We start from the raw sequence: 23829 nt of genomic DNA, 5'->3' as shown, positions 1-23829 counted from the left end.
ATTGAGCTCAAAAGAGAGTGTGTCTACACGCTGCTGGCATGAGGGGCTCTTGAGCAAAACTCTATTCATAGAGCGCACCTGCTTGACAACATTAAGAGACGAGCTGTACACACTGCGGCTGACTCAGAAAGCAGAAGGAGCGCCAAACACTTTCAATTTCCTGCTCCTTGCTCCCTTTTCACCTTCTGCGGTTTTCCCTCCATCTGCAATAGATGACTTCTGAACTGGACCAAGTCAAAATTAATAGTTTTAAACACTATTTCTTATAGTAAAGTGAGGCGAGGACCCACGTTTGATCCAGACACCCAGCACAGGCTGAAGTAAGGCTGCATCTTTATGCCAAAAGTAATCTTGATTATATTCATAGTATTCCCATGATGCCACATGCATTTCCTACCAATATGGTGCTTTATCATACACACAGCTCATTGGCTGTGGCTGTCATCTGTGATTGTAATTACCTGTTAATTTATTACAGTCACCTGTTATTCTCCTACCAAGATGGCCGTGTGGTGATGGAAGAGAATACTATGAATTAGAAATTGTGTGCTTAATATTTTGATCACAATTATTAGTCTAAATAATTTGGGAAACTATTTTATTACATTTTTTGCACCATAATTCACCATGACTGTTTTCAACTGCATCGGGTGTTCTAAATCGAACACGATGAAATTAAAAGTTTCAATATTCTTTGGTCAGTTTGTTTGCCCAGGTGAGAACGATGACCTTTGAACTCTGGTGGCACCAAATAACGGCACCGAGAGTCCCAGTTCTCTAACAACAGAACTGCGGTGCGGTTCGTTAATCCAATCAACTACAGGAAAACCACAAGGGATTATGGGTAGGAGGAGACAGATGTGGTTCCTCATGCTTGGAAAGCCTAGCAGAACAAAATGAAGTCTGGACTGATGCTCATACTCTACGCTATTTCTTCATGTGTTTTTCAACTGGTATGAACACCACAGAAGAAGTGAACCAACTGCAGGTGTGGTCGCACCCTGCACCGTATCAAAGGTGTCCGGCGGAGCGTCTTACCAGTGTGGGCGGAGAGGGGCGAGAGCGGCCGGGACAGCGTGGGCGACGGCGTCCCGATTCCGAGGCTCTTCCTGTTGCTGCTGCGACAACTGGGACACAAACAGGAAGAGAGAGAAGTCAACGGGCTGCCGGCTTTTGGTGTTTTTCTTACTTCAATGTTTCCATGGTGATTTATCTGCCGTCATTCCCTTTGAGCAACACAGGACTCATCACTGGCCTCTCAAACACTTTGAAAGAATATAAATTTTTGGACATAAACACCAAAATCATCAGCTGCAACATGCTTACAGGTTTCAACCCACAGAGAGCAGTGCAGCAACAATTTTCTGCTTAACGTAATTTAGTGTAGATTTAATTTAATATAGCTGATGTAGTCAGGTCATTTTTGGAACTATTTCCGGTGAGTGATCACATATTCATCCACTGCGCAGTGATTTTTAGCTGCACACAGTCTCCAATCTCCCACGACATTCACTTCCGAAGGAAACGGGGAAAATAGTCCCTAGGTAGTTCAAAACAGTACGTTGTTTTTATATCATATTTTGTGTAAATTTTAACAATCTCCTCCACAAACTACCAGACTACCAAACTACCATTTAAAATGACTTACCATTTAGTTTTTGAGCTGCTACAAGTTCTCATTTTCTCACTTTTGAGTTAATGCTAATGTCGTCTACTGTCACTCAACATAGTTACAAGTGTTAGCATGGGGCCTACTATCACTCAACATAGTTACAAGTGTTAGCATGGGGCCTACTATCACTCAACATAGTTACAAGTGTTAGCATGGGGCCTACTATCACTCAACATAGTTACAAGTGTTAGCATGGGGCCTACTATCACTCAACATAGTTACAAGTGTTAGCATGGGGCCTGCCATCGCTCAACATAGTTACAAGTGTTAGCATGGGGCCTACTATCACTCAACATAGTTTATGTTAAAGTGTTAGCGTGGAGCACCAGAGGAAACAATTTCCTGGGGACGCGTGGATGATTTTGGTGTCTGTGTTCTTACAGATACGTTGACCAACAGGCCAAACTACAAAAAAAACATACTTTTTAAACTTTTGGCCAAGTCACATTGCCGGCCAAAATATTTGATATATGATAATATTTGAAGGGATTACTAATTCTATTGATACATGCCAAATATTCTAGCGACAATCTTGGGCCTTATCCATCCATCATTACACATTTGAGTCACGCAATGCTGTGTGTGTGTGTGTGTGTGTGTGTGTGTGTGTGTTGACCTGCACCTTGAAGGCTAAGACGACTTACAGAGACCTCTCAGTGTCCCAGATAAGGCGAGGAGGTAATGACAGTGTGACACTGGGCAGATTAAGGAGAGACCTGACATCGGTGATCCACTAAGCCGGGAACACTGTAATACACCGAGTCAGGAGAATAAAGGCCTTTGTAACACACTACAAGATAGGCGATATTCTGCCGGAAAACTGTAGAATATACAAAGAGGAGGAGAGTTTGTGATATATTATAAATATTCTGCAACTTTTGGCATCTTTTTGAGTGTGGAAGCCCTTTGATGTGAATGCTGTATTGCTGCTCTTGGTGATACAGACCAGTTTGAGTCTAAAGTACAGTGAGCAGGAATATAAACCCTTCACACACTCTGTCTCTGAAAAACAAGTTAAGTCAGATATTTCACACGCAGCAAAGGGGCCGTCAACAGCGCCTGGAGCGGCTCAGACAGACAGCTCAGACAGTTCAACATAATAAAAATAAAATAGCTGCAGGCTGTGAGCAGATACTCCTGAGCTGTGCCTCTGATCTGCGACCAAATCAAACAGATCAGAGTTTTAGCTGCACAAACATTACTCTGTGGCAGAAATAATCTCATTGGTTGAGTTAAACCTCAGTGGGCGGAGCCAAAAACCACAGAGCGCAAAATTAGCTAACTGGGAAACTTGAATGATAAAGGAACTCTGGTCAAAATATAAATAGAGATGGCAATGACTTCTTCTTCTTCTTCCATTCATTCATGGCATCATGATGTTGAAGGTCAGCAGCTAGCTAACTAGTTTACCTAGATAGCTATAGGCTAGTATGGCTAGTTTGAACTTGGAAGGTCAATTAGGCTAACTAGTTAACCTAGATAATATGGGTCCACTGCATTTTTTTTTCCAGTCAGTAGCAGAGCGCTAGGCTTCATAATATCAGCTTCCTCCTCTCTTACCTCTTGTCTTTTTCACTGGGCTTCAGTCCAATGTTACTTTGCCAGAAAAACTGTGGTTCTTTGGCCTTGCCATTGAGTTTTAACTCAGATTATTTCTGCCTCCAGAGCAGCTCTGCCTCCAATGTTTATATAACTAAAACTCCAGTCTGCAAGCAAATATGACACACCAGTGTGGCCATGGCAGTGAAGCAGTGACAAGGAAAACATTGAAAGCCAAAACACAAAAAAACACCTCCTGTCAACAGACTTAACGCTGAAGTGAAGTGAGTGTGTGCAACAACAACAACAACAACAACAACAACAACAGGCCAGTGTGAGCCACAGATGTCCAGCCAGCGAGTTGAAAGACTGGGGGACAACAGAGTAATCCCCCGGGCCGGAGAGGGGGACAGGTTTCAGCGTGACACAGCGAACGGGCCACACTTCAGTTCATTCAGTGTAACGGCCTGCAGCCGGCCTGTGGTGGTAATAGCTGTAGATTATCTTTGGTGATGTAACGGTAAATAAAAAGGACAGTAAAGTGTGACCTCCAGTCTGTGATCATCATGGGGCCAACCGCCTCCAATATAAACAAAGTCAATTATACTGTCAGAGAAGCGTAAACGCATGCAAATAACATCAGTGGCTTACTATGTCTACTATGAATTTACATAATACAGATTCATGTCTGCCTCAAAAGTGAGTTTACAGTTAGGCTATCTGTATTTTGTCCAGTGAGACCTTACAGGCCTGCAGCGCATCCAGTTCACAAGGGAAAAGATGCATTAACAGTACGTGTGTCTGCGTTTCCTTTAAGAACACTCATTTTGGAGCAAATTATACACAGTAAACTGAATTAGTGGGTTTGAATTGTGATATTTCTGGACAAAGGCTGTGCATCAGTGTGAACACATGCACTCCCTGGAACAAAAACACAGGATTACAGCCACCAGCTTTCAGAGAGGAGGAGCCAGCGGGCTTCAGGCTTTATGTTGGGAATACTTTAACACATTTAGACACAATGCTGCTGTGAAAGTACATCAGAGAGACATCAAAAGCAACGTGTGCGCGCGTGTAAGCCGGTGTGACCATTTGCATAAAGTCGTGTTGAGACCCTGGCAATAAAAACACAATGTTAAGACATGATAAAAAAGCCACAAAACTGACTGGAGCCTTTACCCTCCACATCACAGCTCTGCATGTCTACCTTTTGGAGCGCTTCAGCAACGCTCCCGGAACAAAACGAGACTTGTTCTGGCTTGGCAGCGCAGACCAGTGACTTGGATCCGACATGCTGCTGGGCTTTCTTGCATAACAACGCTGGCAGAAGAATAGAAGAGTCCTCGTTTCAAAACAATACTGGTGATTTCACACAGCAGAAACACAGCAGGCTGATGTGAGGAGCCCCTGCTGGCCGTCGTCCCTCCATCGTCTCGGCGGTTCCTTTTGTGCTCAAACCCGGTCAGTGTGCGTCTGCGGTCTGCGGCTCCTCCGGTCCGACCCGCACCGGACCGACATCTTCTTCCAGTCCGCAGATCTGACTTCCGAGTCCCGACTAGACGCCGCGGTCCTGCTGCCTAAACCTGAACTCCATAGCGGGGTGTTTGGTGTGTTTGGTGTGTAACCGCGCACACGGCAGCGCGCTACTTTGTCCAAACAGCCGCTGCTGGCTGCGAGTCGGTGTGAGGAAGCTGGAGTTTGATGCTGCGTTCAGGTACCGCTCGTGACCTCCGACTTCCCAGCTCTCAAGTCAGAGGCGCCGTTGCTAACCCTCTTCCAAGAAAAGTAGCTATTGGCTGCTCTAAAAGAGTGGCCAGATGACGTCACGTCTAATTTGTATATGAATGCCGTTTTTTTTTTACCCCCCCCCCCATCACGTTTATTTGCATACAAAGCGGGAATTTGAGAGACAGGCTCCTGCTCTGCCCCAGCGCTGTGATCAGACCTGTTTGGATTAGACAAGCAATTAGTGCGAATTTACAGCTGTACCAATTTATCAGCAATTGGTTTAGGATTCAACACATGAGCATTTTTCCTGATGGTCCAAAAAAGTTGCCTGATTTGTCGCTAGTCGCTTTGAAATAAAGTTGCCAGGGGGTTCTAAAAAGTTGCTAAATCTGACAACAAAGTTGCCGAGTTGGCAACAATGTCAGGCCTCAGGGTACGCTTGTTTAGGGGCAGCCAGGTCACCTGAGTGCAGTGGTGTAACTGAGTGTATAAACAGCCTGAGGCAGCTGCAAAACAAACCTGCTCACACACACATAGAGAAGAGAAGCATCACTGCCACTGAATGTCATTTAGTTGAACCTACTGCAGTTAAACTAGCTTCGATAGCCTGAACTTAAACCCATTCAAAGAATTCATGCAATATACATGTTATGCACCCCATAGCAACATCAGTCGTGAATATGTAAGTGGTTTTCTTATGAGCTGTTCAGTCAAGAAATAAGGAAATCTACACAGACTTTGAATGTTTCTTTTGATTCCTTTGAATTGATTGTGGAGCACTTATATTTCAATTATTATTATTATGCAATTCTGTTTTGATTGTCAGCTGCTTGTCGCTCTTGTTTCAGAGCAGGCAGGCTGGCAACCTGTCGCCAGGAACTGTGCGCTCAAACTGTAAAGTCGATATTCCCGGCAGCACTTGAAAGCAGCATAAATCGTTGTTGGGTCGTACCATAATCCTCTCAGAGGGAGGCTCCTGTCCCAAACATTTTATCAGTGGTACATTCCAGTGCTAATAATGCCTTCAGTGTTTGCATGTATTTAGGTTTAGTATGTATGTATTTTCATTTCATTTGATTTTACTGCAGAACATATGCAGATTATAACAGGAGTTTAACATTAAGAAGGGAAAAGAGAACATTGTTACCATAAATTGAAATTTTGACATATGGATAGACTTAATAGGCTTGGAGTGTTTTAAGTGTTGGACAGTTTTACAGTAAGAACTGTTTTTGAGTTACAATTAATTTAGGCTTGGCTTAGAGATGATTTATATCAGATTTAACCAAACACACATAAAGTAGCCTATTTAAAGTCTGTCAAAAAATGGCACCATAAAAGTTTGATTGACTTCTAAAAGTTCACAGTTCATTCAAATATCATTTCATTCCTTGAGCAGATGCTAAAAAAAAGAAATGTGATCCACACTCAGTAAGGTTTCTCAGTCCAAGCTTCAATCCACTTTGTTGCACAGCTGAGCCAAAGCTGCAAACCTGTTCATCGTGTTTGAGGTTAATATGGCTGTAAATTGTGCAGCGACACCATGTTGTGCCTGTCTGGGAAGTGGAGCGATGCTTTAAGTTCCTGGTGGGACACAGCGGGGAAAACTGAATCTATCAAGTGTTGTCCAAGTGCCGTGAAGAGCAGACATCCTTTTTCCCTGTTTGTAAGCCTTGTAACACACTAATTAACAACCTTTCTCATTATGTTATTATTTCTGGTTATAAAATAAGATCTGCTCTACCAGCCGCTATGGCAGGTAACCAGCTGTCATCTGGAGCTTCTTTTCTTTTCTAAAAATCATATTTGGCTGGTTAAATGAAGTTATTTTCTTGTCCTGCCCTTAGATCTGTTTCAAATTTCTGTCGTTTTTTAATAATTACAACAAAACTGCAATTTTGACAAGCCTGGTGGCTCAGTGGTCTAAGGCGTGTACCATGTGACTGTGTACCAGTCTTGGGTTCAAATCCGGCCCAGTATCTTTGGCACGTCTTCCCCCTCTCTCTTTCCCAATGTTTCCTGTCTCTCTCCACTTTCACCTCTCAAATAAAGGCAAAAATGCCCCCCAAAAAAAACTTTAAAAAATGTATTCTTAAAGTGGTGATGCAATTGAGTTTAGTAAAAAAAAAAATCGCAAGTCAAGGAAAAATGGCACTAAAGAGAGACCATAAAAGAGGATTTCTATAACAACCTTGCATTAAGAATAGTCATATACAGTATAATCAATTTCTGTCATAATAAGCATATAGGATTTTGCTGCTGATCCTTTTTTATTCATATTCAACACAGTAAGCACCATATAAAATCAGCCCGTTCGATTATATTTCATGATTATAAAACGGTATAGTTTCATTTAAAAATTTCCCATTTGTGTTTGAGGTAGATTCGTGTTGTGATGACTAACAGTATCGTAAGTAACATGTTTGTTGACTAACTAATCATATGTAAAACCCACATATTACTTTTTAAGTATTATTTTGACAGCTTCTTATGTATTTGTGCTGTAGATGGTTGGTTTCTACTTTTATAGTTTGCTAATATTTGATCAAATCTAATATTTACAGTCACAGTTGGACCTTTAAGTTGCAAAGAGGTTTATTTTTCGTTATCAAATCCTGCCCTTTATGAGTCTATGTACATTTACCAATCATTTATATACTCAAAATATTTCTGATTGGGGTTTTAACTTATGTATTTGTACTTTCCATGTTATTACAGTATGCCAAGTAAATAATGTTATGATAGTATTGTACCTTTGTATATACTGTATGTAGCATGTATAGTGGACTATCTGTTGCAGTGTTGCAGTGTGAGCTCCTGTTGCTCCTGCACTGTGTGACAGCAGCTTCTTGTGTTATTAGTTGTCAACATGCCTCAGCATCAATCCACCAAGACTGATTCCTGCACAGTTAGTGTGTCAGAATCAGAGACAGTGATGTAGGAATGCGATTTACTTGCATAAGAAGACAGAATCTGATGCAAGAGAATGAATGTGTTTCTGAATGGTGAGACGACACAGGTCTCTAAAGCAAAATGCTGTGAAGGATGATGCCAGGAGATGCAGTGTGCTGACAGATAGCATACTGTAGCAGTCAGACTGTAGTATCAATTTGTGCCTGTGTGAAAACGGTGTCAAGTAAAGGAGTTCGTGTTCATCACATCTGCTAAGAAATCTGAGAGCTTCTGCATCCTTCCAGTGAATTTTGCAGTTTTGCGACGGAGCCAAATGTGATTCGTTACTGTACCATATGCGGTGTGACAACCTAGCGCTGCTCACACATCCAGTAACATGCTGGATGCAGCTGCCTCTGTTTGCAGTATCGCCTTCCTCCTCGGCACCCAGCGCCGTTGCCAAGCAACCCACATAGACTGAGAGAGACAACTAATAAATGATATGTCTTCCACTGGGAAAATGAAAGCATCTTAACATATTAAAAAACAACTAATAGTTTTTATTTTTTCAGTGTAGGTTTTGGCATTTCACGCTATTTCATCATGTTAAATATATCGTAATTGGTTGGATTAATGTGAAAAATATGAAAACCGCTCAAGAAAACTGATGTAAGTTTTTCTTCAATCAGGATTTCTCCAAATGGTTGAAACAAGAGAACTAAAGGTCTGTGATGTCATACTGATCTGGTCTGTGATGTCATACTGATCTGGTCTATATGATGTCATACTGATCTGGTCTGTTATGTCATATTAATCTGGTCTGTGATATCATGCTGATCTGGTCTATATGATGTCATACTAATCTGGTCTGTAATGTTATACTGATTTGGTCTGTGATGTCATACTGATCTGGTCTGTGATATCATGCCGATCTGGTCTATATGATGTCATACTGATCTAGTCTGTGATGTCATACCAATGTGGTCTATATGATGTCATACTGATCTGGTCTGTAATGTTATACTGATCTGGTCTGTGATGTTATACTGATCTGGTCTGTGATGTCATACTGATCTGGTCTGTGATATACTGATCTGATCTGTGATGTCATACTGATCTGGTCTGTGATATACTGATCTGATCTGTGATGTCATACTGATCTGATCTGTGATGTCATACTGATCACTGGATGACTTCTGTCTCTGTGGATTCTAATGTTCATGTTTTTCTAATCGTTTCAATCCAAATGAGCTTCATACTTTGTGTTATCATAGAGGAACATGGAGTTTACCATTCACATGTTCGTATCAGTTCATTACAGTTGTATGACATCACAGATTAGGGGGAAAACTCTACTTCCTTGTGACAGTAGATGTTCTCCAGCGCAGAGCGATCTTTCCTACAGCTAACAGTGTGACAGATATGATGCTGAACTACAGAAACGTTTCTCTGTGGTGTGTTGATTGTTGTAAGAGAAGGTTTGGAACAAGGCACTGTGCATGTTGAGGCCACAGAAGAGAAGGAGTCTCTGGTGACGGTGTGAGCTGGCTGTCTTACCTCCAGGGATGAAGGGTTTGTAAGGGGCTGCAGGGGCTGCAGGGGCTGCAGGGGCTCAGGAGGGTGGGGCTCTGGCATGTGGGTGACAAACTGCAAGGCAAGACATGGTCACATGGATCAGTGTGCTGACTCAGCAGCTCGGCACGCCGCCGCCTGTCGTCAGACCCGGGTTAGAGGCCGGCCGCTCTGCCGCTCGACGCCCGCCTCCCATTGGCCGGCGGTGATAGACACGCGCCGACTGTTTGCACGCTGACGGCGCAGCCTCTCCGCTGCCACTGTTTTCTGGGGGATTGTGTGGATCAGCTGGCTTCTACACTCACTTACACCACAGGAAGTTGCAGCTGTTGGTCAACATACCAGGCAGGAAGTTACTTCAGCCAAAAGATGTTCAGTAGACATCTGTTTGGAGCAGTGGTTTAAAGACTGCAGCCGGTTTAACAACGTCAGGGAGTGTGTCTGAAGTATGGCATCATATTAAAAGTCTATGCTAGCCTTCAGATGAAAATAAACAATGTGTTTTTGCTGCAAAAGTCCACTGTCATATTTTAAACACTCCAGAAGAACAACAATACATTTTGGGCTACTGTGTCTTATACACAAGATCCTCAAACTGTATTCATATCTTAAACAGATACTGTCCACAGCTTCACACTCTAACACACACATTTCTGCATCAGAATATGCCTGCTCAGCCGTCCTGAGGCCTATACAGTATGTGGTTGATGGTGAGAGGATGCTGACCCAGCGCTAAAGCTATTTTCTATTGATTTCCCTGCTCAGATCTCAGCTTCGCCTCGTGGCTCCGCTCTGCTGCTATTGTCTCTGTGCTGCAGAGGCTTCTCACAGCAAAACACAGCACCGGCTAAAGCACTAATGAACGTGTTGTCATAGTAATGCAGGGAGGATGGCAGCAAAAACAACTCCTTGCACAAAGACTCTGCACTCTATCCTGTCGGCTCATAATTACCCAACACATGCAACTCATTATTCTCCTCCGCTCTATACGTTTTCTCCCTCAGATCTCCAAAACACAGACCTGAACACAGCTTTAGAGAGCCTTCATCTGCCATTTACATTTCACTTTTATACTGCAGGCATTTAGCTGACACTCCCATCCAGAGTGACTTGTAAACTGATCATCGGTGTCATTCCCAACGAGCTTCTGATTGGCTCAGATGTTTGGGTTGCTATATGGTTCTTTAATCTTCTAGCATTTTACCAAAACATGGCAGAACACAACCTGGGTTTCAGTTTCAGATGGCTCTATGAAAAAAAACGTGCCGTGACTCCCACAACCCTGCAGCTCAATAGCAAGATGGCAGCAGGATTGCCCTCACTGCAAAAAATGACAATCCTGGCAAGGGATTTTATTCCTGTATTCAGATTTATATTTTAGGATGTCAAATTATCTCCCTGCACAGGCAAATAACCTTGCTAATTTCAGTAAATTTTACTTGATTCATGTCAATATGACGTCTTTCAAGAAATAATCATGAAACAAGGACTTAAACCTTGAAACAAGAAACTTGTTTTAAGACAGTTTCCCTCATTTCAAGACAGCATGTTGACACATTATCTGTGCTGCTTTTCTTGAAATCAGCAAAATGATTTGCCAGTGCAGTGAGATAACTTGACTGAAAATATCCTGGAATAAGTTTAATAAGTCTGGACACAAGATAAAATTCAATGCCAAGCTTGTCATTGATGCAGTGCCGGTGGTTAGAGAGACCGTCCTGAAACCTGAACGCCGCAGGTCCGGCTCCCACAGCAGCATCACCAAGACCCTGAAGCCTTCCTGCTCCCTCCTCGGTGTAAAGCCTTCCTCTCCGTGCAGCAGCAGCAGCAGCTAAGTGGCTAAAAATGAAAATGAAATGGAATAGCGCATGCTCCGCCGCTGATCCACCGGGGGAAGCAGATGGATCAGAGAATGGGGCTGTGAAGAGGAAGCTCCTACGCCTTATGGATCAGCATCTAGTGGGCAACAGGCAGCACCCCCCCTCCCCCCCCCCCCCCCTCACCCCACCCCTCCCTTCCCACAGCTACATTCACTCTGGAGGAAGGAGAGTGGGCGGCTATAGGACTGCAGCACTGCCAAAATCCTTTTGATGGAGACAGGAATCACGGCTTAGCAATTAAAAGAAAAAGAAGAAAATAAATAAATCTCTTCCCAAGAAAACAAAAAAAAAAAACGTGCTGTGTTGTGTTGTGAGGGGGAGGATGTGATTCATGCAGGAATCTTGGAGAGAGAATTTCATGTGATCAGACATTTATGTGAGGTTGAAGACAAACCGAGGCGACAGGTAGAGACTGCACAAAGGAAAAAACATCATGAAGACATAATTCTCATAAGGCATGTGCTAAACTTGTGTCTTTGAAAATAAATGATTTGGACTGATTGAGGTAAAAAGGTGCGTAACACTGAATCAAGGAATGGAAAGGAATTTATCCCTCAGGTATTACAAGGAAATGAATCAAACCCAAAATATACCCTCGTCTTCTGTTGTTGGGCACCAACTGAATGGTGATCAGATGGTTCAGTTTTATATGTTTTAACCAAATGAAATAACACTAAGTGCCTTCTGGATTCCTTAGAGGAAAAACCACACATGAATTTTGCAGCTGTGGCTTCAGTTCAAGGTTAGACAGCAGGTTTGTTCTGCGTTCAGCTTAAAAATTAATAGGCAGTTTGGCAGGAAAATGGCAAATACTGAGTTTTATTGATAATACTGAGAAGGCTGATAGTGTTCTTTCTAGGAAATACTGAAAACACCTGTAACTTTACAGGTTATCTAGGAAAGTTTGACTTTACTTTTGAGCAAAATAAGGCTGTAAGATTTGTTTTTTAATAAATAAAGAAGCGTCAGCAAAGTCCCTGAACAATGTTGATCAGCCTGGGAGAAAAACTTGGGAATTTTATACATTTCTAACAGGCTCTGACTGGCTCTATAGGCACATTAACCGGTGTGAGTGTAAAATCCAGTGTCCAATGCAGATTGGCATCAACAGATAGTGTGATATTTGATCTACAGCCACTTTGTATGAGGTCGAGAAAGTCTGCGTGTTGACGCTGGATGAAAACAAGCCAGCACAACACGAGCACTTATTTATTCTCACTCTGTTATTACAACTTCAACCCGATTCAACCCGACAGTTTCACTGAGCCGGCAGACCCGCACATGCATGCAGAGGAAGATAAAAGATGAAAAGCAGAACTTACTCCAGAGTCAGAGAGGGGATCTTCAGCTTATCTCGCCTTGACTTCATCTCTCTGTGAACACCAAGCGGGGACTTCACTCACCACAGCGCAGCGCCAGTGATCTCACAGCCAGCAAACCAGTCATCGCTGCGGTCGGCGACTAAAAATAACTGTTTTAAGAGAGTATCGTTTACCGGCGGCTTCAGCAGATTCCCGGAAATGTTCCAAAGCACCGTGTGCGGTAGATAAAATAATAATGATACACCCCCCTCCCCCCCAAAAAAAGACGCTCCGACACTTTGCGCGTCTCGGTTCCCGTCCGTCTCCAAGGCGCACCGGAGAGCGACTGAGCGACGGAGCCGAGGGAGCGACGGGTCACCGCTAACCTCCATGTGACTGGCGGGGAGGGAGGGGAGGAAGGAGGAGGGGAGGTGTGGGTTTGGAGGGGGTAAATCAATTTGGGTGGGGGGGTGGGGGGGGTGAGAGCCAACAGGGCGGAGGAAGGGTGGGAAAAAAAAAAGTTGGCGCTGGAGCTGAAACCAAATGTGCTGCCGCTCATTGATCCTGAGCGTGATTTCGGTTTCCATGGGAGAGAAGAACGGGAAGATCCGTCACACTGGGGGATTTGCCTGATTCACACAGCAGTAAACTGTCTGTTCCCACCACAAATGTCTCCAATGTGTTTCTGCCAGCCGCTCGCTGCTCTGCTTTTTCGTCTCACATCACTTCTCGTGGTCTCCAAACGCGGTGGTGCGTAATTTCTGTTGTTCTGTTGATTCGTTTTGGTGCCAAAACAATAAAGTCACATCCCCGTCAGTGTCCTTTACACCTGGAGAGACTGGACCTTGGCACAGTCTCTCTCAAAACCGCACTTGTGAGACGCGATAATAAAAGTTCAAGTTGGAATTTTAAAGGTTATTCATGTTGTAACTGGATCTTTCAGAGCGGCCGTCCTGTTTGGGATTCTCTGCGGTGAAAACTCTCCATCTGGGAATCCGGTTTAGTGTTTGTGTTTGCGTCATTGTTTCTCAGGACTTGTCACGGAGTAGAAACAGGAAGCAGCAGATCTGGGAACAGCCATCAGCGGGTTCTACTGAACAGGCTGCTGGTCATGATGAGGCTGGGGAATACCTCAGCTGGGAACATGACAGCTGTGTGTGTGTGTGTGTGTGTGTGTGTGTGTGAGAGAGAGATAGAGAGAGAGAGAGAGAGAGAGAGAGACCGTCTTGGGAAGGGGGGGCGGGGGTGTGGTGGTGGTGGGGGGTCTCGTGCACATGCATTCATTTGACGCTCGTCAATTTTCCAAGCATGTGTAGGCAGAGGAGTGTGTATATGTATGCACGTGCACGTGCACGTGTGTGCTCGGTGATTGGATGCTTGCATGCATTACAGTAAGTCAAATTTCTGAGCATCTATCAGGCTATGTAGGCCTCTTTGTGTGTGTGTGTGTGTGTGTGCGTGTGTGCGTGTGTGTGTGTGTGTGTGTGTGCAAGTGCGTGTGCGCATGCGTTAATTGCATACTTGAAAGTCAATTTTCCTAGAATGTGTAGGGGTGTTTGTGTGTGTGTGAGTGTGTGTGTGTGTGTGTGTGTGTGTGTGTGTGTGTGTGTGTATGTGTCAGTGTGTGTGTGTGTGTGTGTGCTTGTAAGTGCATGCTTGAAAGTCAATTTTTTGAACATCTATTATGTAGGCGTTTGAGTGTGTGTGTGTGTGTGTGTGTGTGTGTGTGTGTGTAAGGGGGGGTGTTTGTCACTGTGCGCCTCAGTCTGGTTTCTTTGCCTGCATCTCCAACGGCAACCAGTAATTGCGATGACACCGCTGTAGTCCTGGTTGCTAGGCAGCTCCTGATGGTTTGCCTGGTTGCTAGGATCTGGACTGACCCCAGTTCACCAGCAGAGACTCCAGTAAACCAGACTGGACCCACTGGGAGGCTGGACTCGCCTCAACACATCTATAGATACATATACAAATTTATAGATACACATTTATAGATACAGATATAAATGTTTCTGATGTAAATTTATAAACTCACATCATCAGACTGATAGATCAGATCTGGTCCATTAACAGTCGTCCAGCTCCAATATGATGGAAACCATGCAGTTTGATCGATTACATATATTTATTTAGTTATTTAGCTATTTATTTAGTTATTGAGTTGTATATTATCTATTTGTTTGCAATAGATGAATACTAGTTTTCTATGGGAAAGTGTACATTGTGTGTACATTAAATTAAACATTTGTTATTATTATTATTATTAGTAGTAGTAGTAGTAGTAGTAGAACTATTATTACTATTATTTTTATTGTCAGTCTGGGTTTCAGTGGAGAGTTTTAGTGTCTCATGATGGTCTGAATGTTGTTTCAGAGGCTTTTCCACCCTGATGAGAAGAAAATTCTGGGGGGAAACACTGAATACTTGGAATTATTTTGCATTTTTTGGTAGTTTTTCAGTATCGACTATCGGCAGCATCAATCCAAAATTAGCAGTATTGGTATCGGTATCGTATTGGCCTTCGAAAACCCAAATTTGTCAGACTGTATGAGTCACAGTAGGGAAATATCAAACTGGTGTAAGCGCATCTTTAAAAAACAGAAAGCATTTGATTCTGAAATCATCATCAGCAACTGGAGGTCACAGTTTCCCTACTGTGTTATTTATCATTACATCACTCACAGTGTGTCTGAATGTGCCTGAAGAGTCCTGTGTTTCCAGGTTAAGTCAGAACAGAGCATTGTCTGTGTGTGTGTGTGTGTGTGTGTATGTGGGGGGGGGGGGGGTATTCCCATTTGCTTGGTAATTGTTTTGATAGAGCAGCGTTTCAGCAGGAGGAGAGCCGGTTCCTCTGTTACCATGGCGATAAGGGCTTTCCTCCTCTTCCCGTCAGCCTGTGTGCATCCCCCTGTCTCTGCTGTCGGCGCTGCAGCTCGGCTGAACGCTGATTCAACACGTGTGCCTCCGCAGATGGCAGCCCAACACACAGGCTGGCTAAAATTTACTTAGATTCACCATCGATGAGCTGGACTGTTCAACACTACACCGTATTTTGTCTGTTCTGCTAAACCGACCATGTAAAAATGTATGGAATATTGTTATATACTAGTACAAACTGTAGGCATTATAGTAAATGATGCTATACTACAAACTAGTACAGTATATTAGCTTACATATTTATGATACTGTAGGAAATAGGAATTAGTACAGTACACTTCACATTGCTATACTATACATTTACTACACCAATGACTACAGGGTGAAGCTAGTATTCCTCACATTACTGTAGTAAACATTTCCCTCTCTGCAGTAGGGGAGACCGGGGTCAGTGGTCACACTCCTTATCTCGCCCTCTAGAGGGCGCCGTCAAAATATCCATCCATCTTCTTTCATTTCAAGTGCTAGACACAAAACACTGAAATGACAGGAATTTAATGTTCTTATGTTCTTACAAAATTTTTAGTTGTTTGTCTTTTATTACATGAATTTAGATATATGCTATAACTACTAGTAAGCCGTGAAAAGTAACACAAAGGCGTGTGGTAAGGGCAAAGCATCAGTCACTATAAAATGTCACCATACTGATTTTTAAGTCAAAGGCATTTGCGTTGTACTAAAACTTTCTATCCACAAGATGGCGCTGCAGCTGAAGACAAATGCAGTCAGTTCTAACCAGAATCAAGCAGAAAGGGCATGAACTGTAAATGAAACTGAGGGCTTTCCTTGCAAAATGATGATTATGATTCCCCACCAGGTGAAAAAGTGAAACCTACTCTCTTTGAAACAAATGACTGTACTTTTTTAAAGGCTAGTAGGTAAATTAAGTCTTTGATTGATAAGGTAAAAACCTTTTTACGGAATGGATTCTCTGTATTTTAGAGATATTGAATGATGAACTTCAGGTAAACATATTTTTTTCCAAACTGGAAATATAGCATTTTGGAATAAAAGTCTTTAGTTACTTTGAGGCTCCTCATTCTGCTTGATTTATTCAAATTAGCTGTCTGTTGCTTTGTGTGGTGTGAATGATTCATACCTTATGTCACCACCGCTGTTACAAACCCACTGAAATCCAAAGTGTTGTGCGTTCAGTTTCCTTGTTGAAAGTGTAAATGTGGTGTGAATAATTTAGTTTCATTTATTTGCAAAGTGATAAAACACAGAAGCGAACAGAGTAACGCTTTCCTCTGCTATGGCCTTATTCCAGTATATTAACCTGTTTATTAACCTGTGGAAAAGCATTGTCAGTACCACAATATTACTGAGTAGGTACTACTTACAACAGTATAACACACCATTCAAATGGCTTCATTAAAACAGTTCATAAGTTACTTGTAAGTACATTAAGTATTAGGGAGATTTTCAACCAGTACCTGCACAGTAATATTGTTAATATACTTACAATACTTTTCCATACGTTAATACACAGGTTAATACACTGGAATAAGGCCATTGTAAAGTGTCACCGCAAACAGTGATAAAATACAATGATAAAAACCACAGAAAGAGGACATGGTAAGATTAAAAAAATGGACAAAAGGGATTTGAACAGACATCTCACCTCAAACTAACAAACACTAATATAAACAAACAAAATGGAAATAGAATAAAGCAAAGCCATAACTTTTATTAAGAAAAAACTGCATCGAAAATTCATACTCAACAGCAAGAAGTGAAAACAGTTCAACACAGTAATAAACAAAGAGTAACTGCAGGAATATGAATAAAACACAAAAACTAAAAACAAAATATATTTCTGCTTCTCTCAATGAATGTTGCATCATAGGATTTCAAGGTAGGTTCCGTTCTTCTTATTATCAGATAATAGAAACTTACAAGTGAAACTGACAAACTGAACGTGACAACAGAAAACAACATGGTGGAAACTGCAGAACAACAAGACGCATGAAACGACAATGGAAATAAATATGAATTAAATTAGCCGTGATGCAGGAAATGAAATCGCAGGGAAAGTGAGTGTGACAACAAGTGGGAGGGTGTGTGTGTGTGTGTGTGTGTGTGTAGGAAGTTTATGTAAGTGTGTTAAAGGCTGCATGGGGCAATACAATAATTAAACAATAAAGTCCACAAGATGGCATAGCAGATAGAAAAACATAATAATAACAGTAGAATAACCATGAATGCAGATTAACTGAAGCTGAAACTGCATTAAGGTCTCTTTCCACAATTTGACATTTCTATTTATACAATGTGTGAGCAGTCATGAATCATCATCAGACAGACAGCCACCGATACCAAGAAAAAAATCTTTCAACCTAAAACGGCTATTAACCCCTGTTACTGAAAATAAAAAGGGGGTGTAAACTGAGTTTCGACTTTAAAATTCCATTGCGTAACACATGAGCATCAATGAGAATATACTTCCTTTTCCACATTCCTGGAAAACGTAGATTTTGTACATGTGTGTGTTTCTGTTGTCCAACTATTGGTGCTTGGTTCAGTGATTGCTTAAAAATGTTAATATTCTCAGCCATCAAACAAACACCAAACTGCAAACTGTCACCTTCCCATCACTGTACCAAGGCATTATTCAATTCAATTCAGCTCAATTCAATTCAAATTCAGAAAAAACAACAAAAAAACAACAATAACAAACAATACAGTATAAGACCTTGTCACAAGCCTCCTCACAGGTGCCACTGTACAATAAAGAGAAACACTACGAAACCAAACCCCTTAATTTTATCAAAATGTCCTTAATTTCTCATTAACATAAACATTAATTATCCATTAAAAATAACATAGCTTTAAAAAAGTAAGGTTAGTATCATGGGTTTATAAGGGATTTATTCATGGGTTGGTTTGTGGAGACACTAGAAATTAAGGGATTTTTTTTTTTTATGCGTTTTAGGCATGGTTTACAGGGTTATTAATGAGTTATTAATAGAAAGTTCCTCTCTCCCTGAATTTTACATTAAATTAGAAAGTAAGGAGTCAAACATTAAGGGGTGTTTAAGGTGGTTTTGATGGGGTCTCCTCCATTAATAACTCCCTTAACTCATTTTAAGGGGATTTTTTTGCATGAACCAAGAGGTGAATTAATGTAATGTAAGGTTATTTTAAGGGATTACTGGTTTGTAGACAATAGATTAGGCCAGTGTTGAGGGAATCTCCATATAGTCATAGTCCATATAGTTCAGATGGAGTTCAGCAGACCAGTGGCTACAGAAACAAAATATGCCTTAATTATCTTAGTCCTTCCACCCTAATACGGCGGCTCGAGGGCAACGACACAAATATGCACAAATACACAGAATGTTGTGCGTGCGAGTTCACCGTGAAACCTAATCAGTTAATTTGGCTGGGGGAACACACTGAATCATAAACTAGGATGATAAACTGTACAGAGGAAACTGATCAAAACTGAATTTGAATATGTTGATAAATATCTTGTTTTTAACCTTTTATTTTTCCAGTGTAGGTTTCAGCCACCTGTTCTTTCACATGCGTACAGTTCTGTAGAATCACACGTGTTGATAGCAGCGTCTCTCTAACCGCCCACTGACTTCACTCACCGACACAAACCAGACCCATGTACACAAGCAACGTTTCATTATGCTTTAGTAGTATAGCCCAGTTTTACACCCAGTAGTATATGCATTATTACATATTTAAACAATGCATAAACAGTTGTAAATATAAAAAATATCCACCAGATAAGTCCACATGTACAAGATAATGTTTTGTTTTTGTCGTTTACCCTAGCAAACGCAGCTAATACATAGATGTTTACTTAACTTTCACTTCATTCCTCATTTTAGCCAAGACGGCCATCGCTCCATTGTGTCTAAAACTGCTCAGTACGCACCAACAGATTCAGAGGTTGAGATGTAGATAACTCATTTATACAAAGGGCGATTTGGTCAAATTTATCAAGGGGATTTTCCCTAAAATCAGTTGTTAACAAGGGGTATGAACTTAATGACATTTGGCTCCAGTGAGCCTATAGCTACATATCAAATCCAAGAATAGCAAGTCGAACTTGTGACCTTAACCCCTAAGAACCCACACACACTTTTCCTTGCAGGAAAATTAAGTGGAGTACATAACTGACCAAAAGGAGCCTAAATAACACATTTTTATTTTTATTTTTTTATTTTGACCCCCAACCTAAAGATACACAAGCGTGACTTATGTGTCACATTGGGCCTTAAAGACATAAAAACACTCATTATGAAATATGTGTTACAATGCTGGATTTTTGACTAAAAACCCAACAAGAGTAAGGTAACAATGCTTAAATATAGCCGCAAGCGGCAATTGGCGGGGTACGAGCACCTGATGACCTCTGAGGTGAATGCGTGATGTGGACCGCTCTCTGTGGTCTCTATGACCCTGATACATTTAGGAGAGAAACATTTAGGGAGCTCCATTGACTAATGTATTCATCATTATGAGCTTAGGGATAGTGTATCAGTATGCCATACTGAGCATTTTGAAATTTGAATGGAGTTTGTACTGTATACAATGACTGAAATATAAATACAATGAATGTGTATGGCTATTTAAAGCTATAATGTTTCTATAGAACCACCTATGGGCCAAAACACTCAAAATTGTGTTGCCTAACCAGGGGTCAATACCTGATGATGTGTGTTGAATTTCATGAGTGTTGGACTTTGCGTTCCTGAGTTATGGCTCATGTTGTCAAATATGTGCCACTCCATAAACGTGATTGGCCTATAGTGGCCAAACGATATGGAGTAGCAAAAATTTTGGGATGATTGCCTCAACAGTCTAGGAGGAGTTCGCAAAAATAGATTTTTGAGAAAATTCAAAATGGTGGCAAATCTAATATGGCCGTACTGGGTGGGGCCTATAAAAACGATGCGGCTTCACCCAAGGAATACAGGAAAAAACGTTTTGTTTCTGTGATGAGTTATGGGCATTTAAAATTTGAAATGTTGCTGTAGCACCCCCTATGGGCGAAATGACAGCGAATTTTGCATCATACTTCAGAGTAGATACCTGCATAAGTGTACTAAATGTGGTGAAAATAGCACAATGCATTCATGAATTATGGTGATTTTTGTAAAATAGACCCCGCCCACAACATTTGACAACACTTTGGAAGCCAATTATATCAAAACGGTATGGAATATCAAAAATCTTTTGATAACTTTTAATCATGGCCGTCCAGAGATTATGCACACCAAATTTGGAGATGATTGCCTCAACGGTCTAGGAGGAGTTATCAAAACAAATTTTTTGGAGAAAATTAAAAATGGCAAAAAATTATGGCTTTAAAGGCATGTGTCACATGAAATTTCAATCGACTGGTACAAAGCCAATATTTTAGAAAAATCATTGAAAACTGACTACATTACTTCTAACACATCTCATGAACATAACTAGTTTGATTTAAATATATGCACTTTGTGAGCAGCAGAATCTGTGTGGCGGTCAATTCAACATCCCGCCATTTTGTGTGGATGAATGATGCGTAATATGACCACTAGATTCTGCTAAACATGGACTGTTAGGACTGTTGTTGAAGGTTATGAAGAAAAATCATGAGTGGGTGCCATGTTAGCATTTTGCTAAGCAAGTGAAGTGTGTGTGACATATGTGTCACGTTGGGCTCTTAGGATATTATGGAGGAAGTTCTTCCCACATTGTCTTGGAGAGATGAAAGTGAACAGAAACACTTCCTGACAGGTTCAGATGGGCTGCGTGCTTCAAATCATAATGAAGACACACATCTGTTCATGTTCTCAACTGCATCTCCAGTACAGACTACAGCATCGCTCAGACGTGATGCGTTGTTCTTGCAGTGAATCTTAGGGCTTCAAATTCATTCAAGTAAACTCAACTAAATTCAAGTAAACTTCTGGGATGTTTGTCTGCTCTCCTTCCTTGTCTTCTTCTGTTTTGGAATCGTGCCTCGGTGGTGTTACGTAAAATGCGTCTTTGTCGTCCTCCTTCATCTCCGTTACATTCGTCACCTGCTCTTACCTGCATTACTTAGCAGCTGCTTTTCTGAGTTGTAGCTTGAGAAGAGTCCGCTCCTGAACAAACGGCTGGTTTTTGGTTTTGTTAGCTAGCTGTTTCTACCGCTAGCTTCTACAACATATGTTAGCTAGTACATAAATCAGATGCCTTTACAACAGTACAGCTGGTTAGATATATCAGTGGCAGCACAACACAAACAGCACAGAAATTATCCATGTCTGTTGAACTCTGTTGAGACGGACAAGTCGTACTTTTAGAAATGCAATCAGCTGTTCACGGCCACTGTTGCCCGAAAGCTGAGGACCTCCAATATGGCCGCCAGATGGTGTGTTATGTCACCTGAAAGCCCTCTACTGTATATCCAGCTGAGTAATCTGCGCACCAACACAGCTGTAGTCAGATCAGGGTCTTCCTCTGCACTGGCACAGCGTCTCTTTGAGTTTGAAGTGGTGACATGTGGGATGGTTCAGAGTAGGAGCTGCTGTCTGAACTGAAAACAGACGACCACCTCCAGCAAACCACTGAAACCAACCAAATCCAAACACCCCCCACCCCCCCGTGCATAAGCTGACGACTTAAGGGAATCAAAGTCATCAGACTCTCTCTTCAAAGCCCCCAACTTCCTCTCGTCTGGTTAAAGTGTGTGTGTGTGTGTGTGTGTGTGTTAGGGTTATACCAATATGGGTTTTTGAAGGCTGATACCAATATTGATATTTTTAGACTGAGGTTGCCAATAGCTGATGTTTTATGCCGATATCCAATATCTTTAAATTTGAACATTTTCATGCCAAAAAATGACAAGTAGCCTATTTATTGTTTTTCCACAGAATTTCTTTCTTGTGCAGGTGGAAAAGCCTCTGAAACATCATTTAGACCATTATGGGACACTAAAACTCTCCACTGAAAACCAAACTAATGAAAATTCTTTAGACATTGAATCCCAACCTGCTCAACTGTCGCATTCTGAGGGTTTAAATCGCTCTTAAACTCGATTTAAACCCTCAGAATCCATTCATCAGCCAGTCAGAACTGAGTATTCAACAAAGCTGTGTAATAAACTAATGTAAAAAATGAATAATGACCCCTTGGTATGATTAATTAATAATTACCGTAAACAAATGTTGGAGAAGATTGGGTTCCTCTATCCCACACCAGTAGTATTGTAAGTTCTAGTGTTTCTCCACATTAAGACTACATTTCCCATAAGCCCCGTTGCTTCCTGCCCCCCCCCCCCCCCCTCCCTGAAGAGGATCAACATGTTGGAAGTGATTTCTCCATCTTCCTTTCCCTCCTTCCACCATCTGCTGCCAGAAACTCTTTCAGCTTTAGCTCCGTTTGCTCTGGAAGAACAGAACCTCTTCCTGTTTTGTGCCGTAAAGCGATCCAGCAGATTTCCCTCCAGATCCACCAGGTGGAGAAACTATGGAGGATGCAGAGTAGAGGCTGATAGAGGCTGATAATCTTCTGGGCAATGGTCTCATTTGTTTACAGCAATTATAATAATATCTCAAAATGATTGTGGTAATGATTTATTGACATCAAAAGACTACAAGTGTCCTTTAGATACACTTCAGTCACACGGGAAGATGGAGATCAATGAGAGGAGGCAGGTTAAAGAATGAATTTTAAGCCGATACAACTGAGACATGGATTAAAGGATAAGTTTGGTGATTTTTGACCGATATATCTCTTCATCCCTGTAGTTCTTGGACCCACAGACAATATTGTCTCCAGAGTCAGCTGTCAGTTGAAACAGCGAGCTCTGCTGCCTCTTGCTGCAACAATGAGTCCAAACTGTTCGTCAAAATATACGGAGAGCGACCGACGTGTTTCTACCGAACTCTACTGTTTACAATCTGACCTGACCGTCCAGAACTAGATCACTCCGCCAGGAACCGCCTTTCACCCCACAGAAAAATAGTTCTGTGATTTCCTGATTCGTGAAAGTTGCATAATGGAGGAACTGAGTCGTGTTTCCTCTCATCTCCCTGTGGAGCCACAAACGACTTTTTTTGGAGATATTTTGACAAACAATTTGGACTCACTGCTAGAAACAGCTCGCTGTTTCTACCGACAGCTGACTCTGGAGACAATATTGTCTGTGGGTCCAAGAACTACAGGTATGTCAGAGACGAATTATATACAGGTCCAGAATCACCAAGCTTATCCTTTAAGAAAAAGGGGGTTCAACTCAATATTGGGAAGGTAGACCTAACAATTACAAAGGTTTACTATTAACTTATATTCCACTGTAACTCCACTGTAAATCTTGACA

General features: G+C 41.7%; 1 protein-coding gene across 1 annotated transcript in view; it reads right to left on the bottom strand.

Annotated features, from left to right (window-relative positions):
• The window catches only part of mast3b (microtubule associated serine/threonine kinase 3b), a 46812-nt gene extending 34160 nt beyond the window's left edge, over window positions 1–12652 (bottom strand). The window contains exons 1-3 of the mRNA XM_071911736.2: window positions 12606–12652; window positions 9389–9478; window positions 1039–1127 (exon numbers count right to left, since the gene is read on the bottom strand). Of these exons, the coding sequence (XP_071767837.2) occupies window positions 1039–1127; window positions 9389–9478; window positions 12606–12652 (226 nt within the window). The remainder of the gene's footprint in view (window positions 1–1038; window positions 1128–9388; window positions 9479–12605) is intronic.
• Between the last annotated feature and the right edge of the window lie 11177 nt (window positions 12653–23829).

The sequence above is a fragment of the Centroberyx gerrardi genome, chromosome 9 (assembly GCF_048128805.1).
Source record: "Centroberyx gerrardi isolate f3 chromosome 9, fCenGer3.hap1.cur.20231027, whole genome shotgun sequence".
NCBI lineage: Eukaryota > Metazoa > Chordata > Actinopteri > Beryciformes > Berycidae > Centroberyx > Centroberyx gerrardi.
The sequence above is the reverse complement of the archived record's forward strand: the minus strand, read 5'-3'. Positions and strand labels throughout refer to the sequence as shown.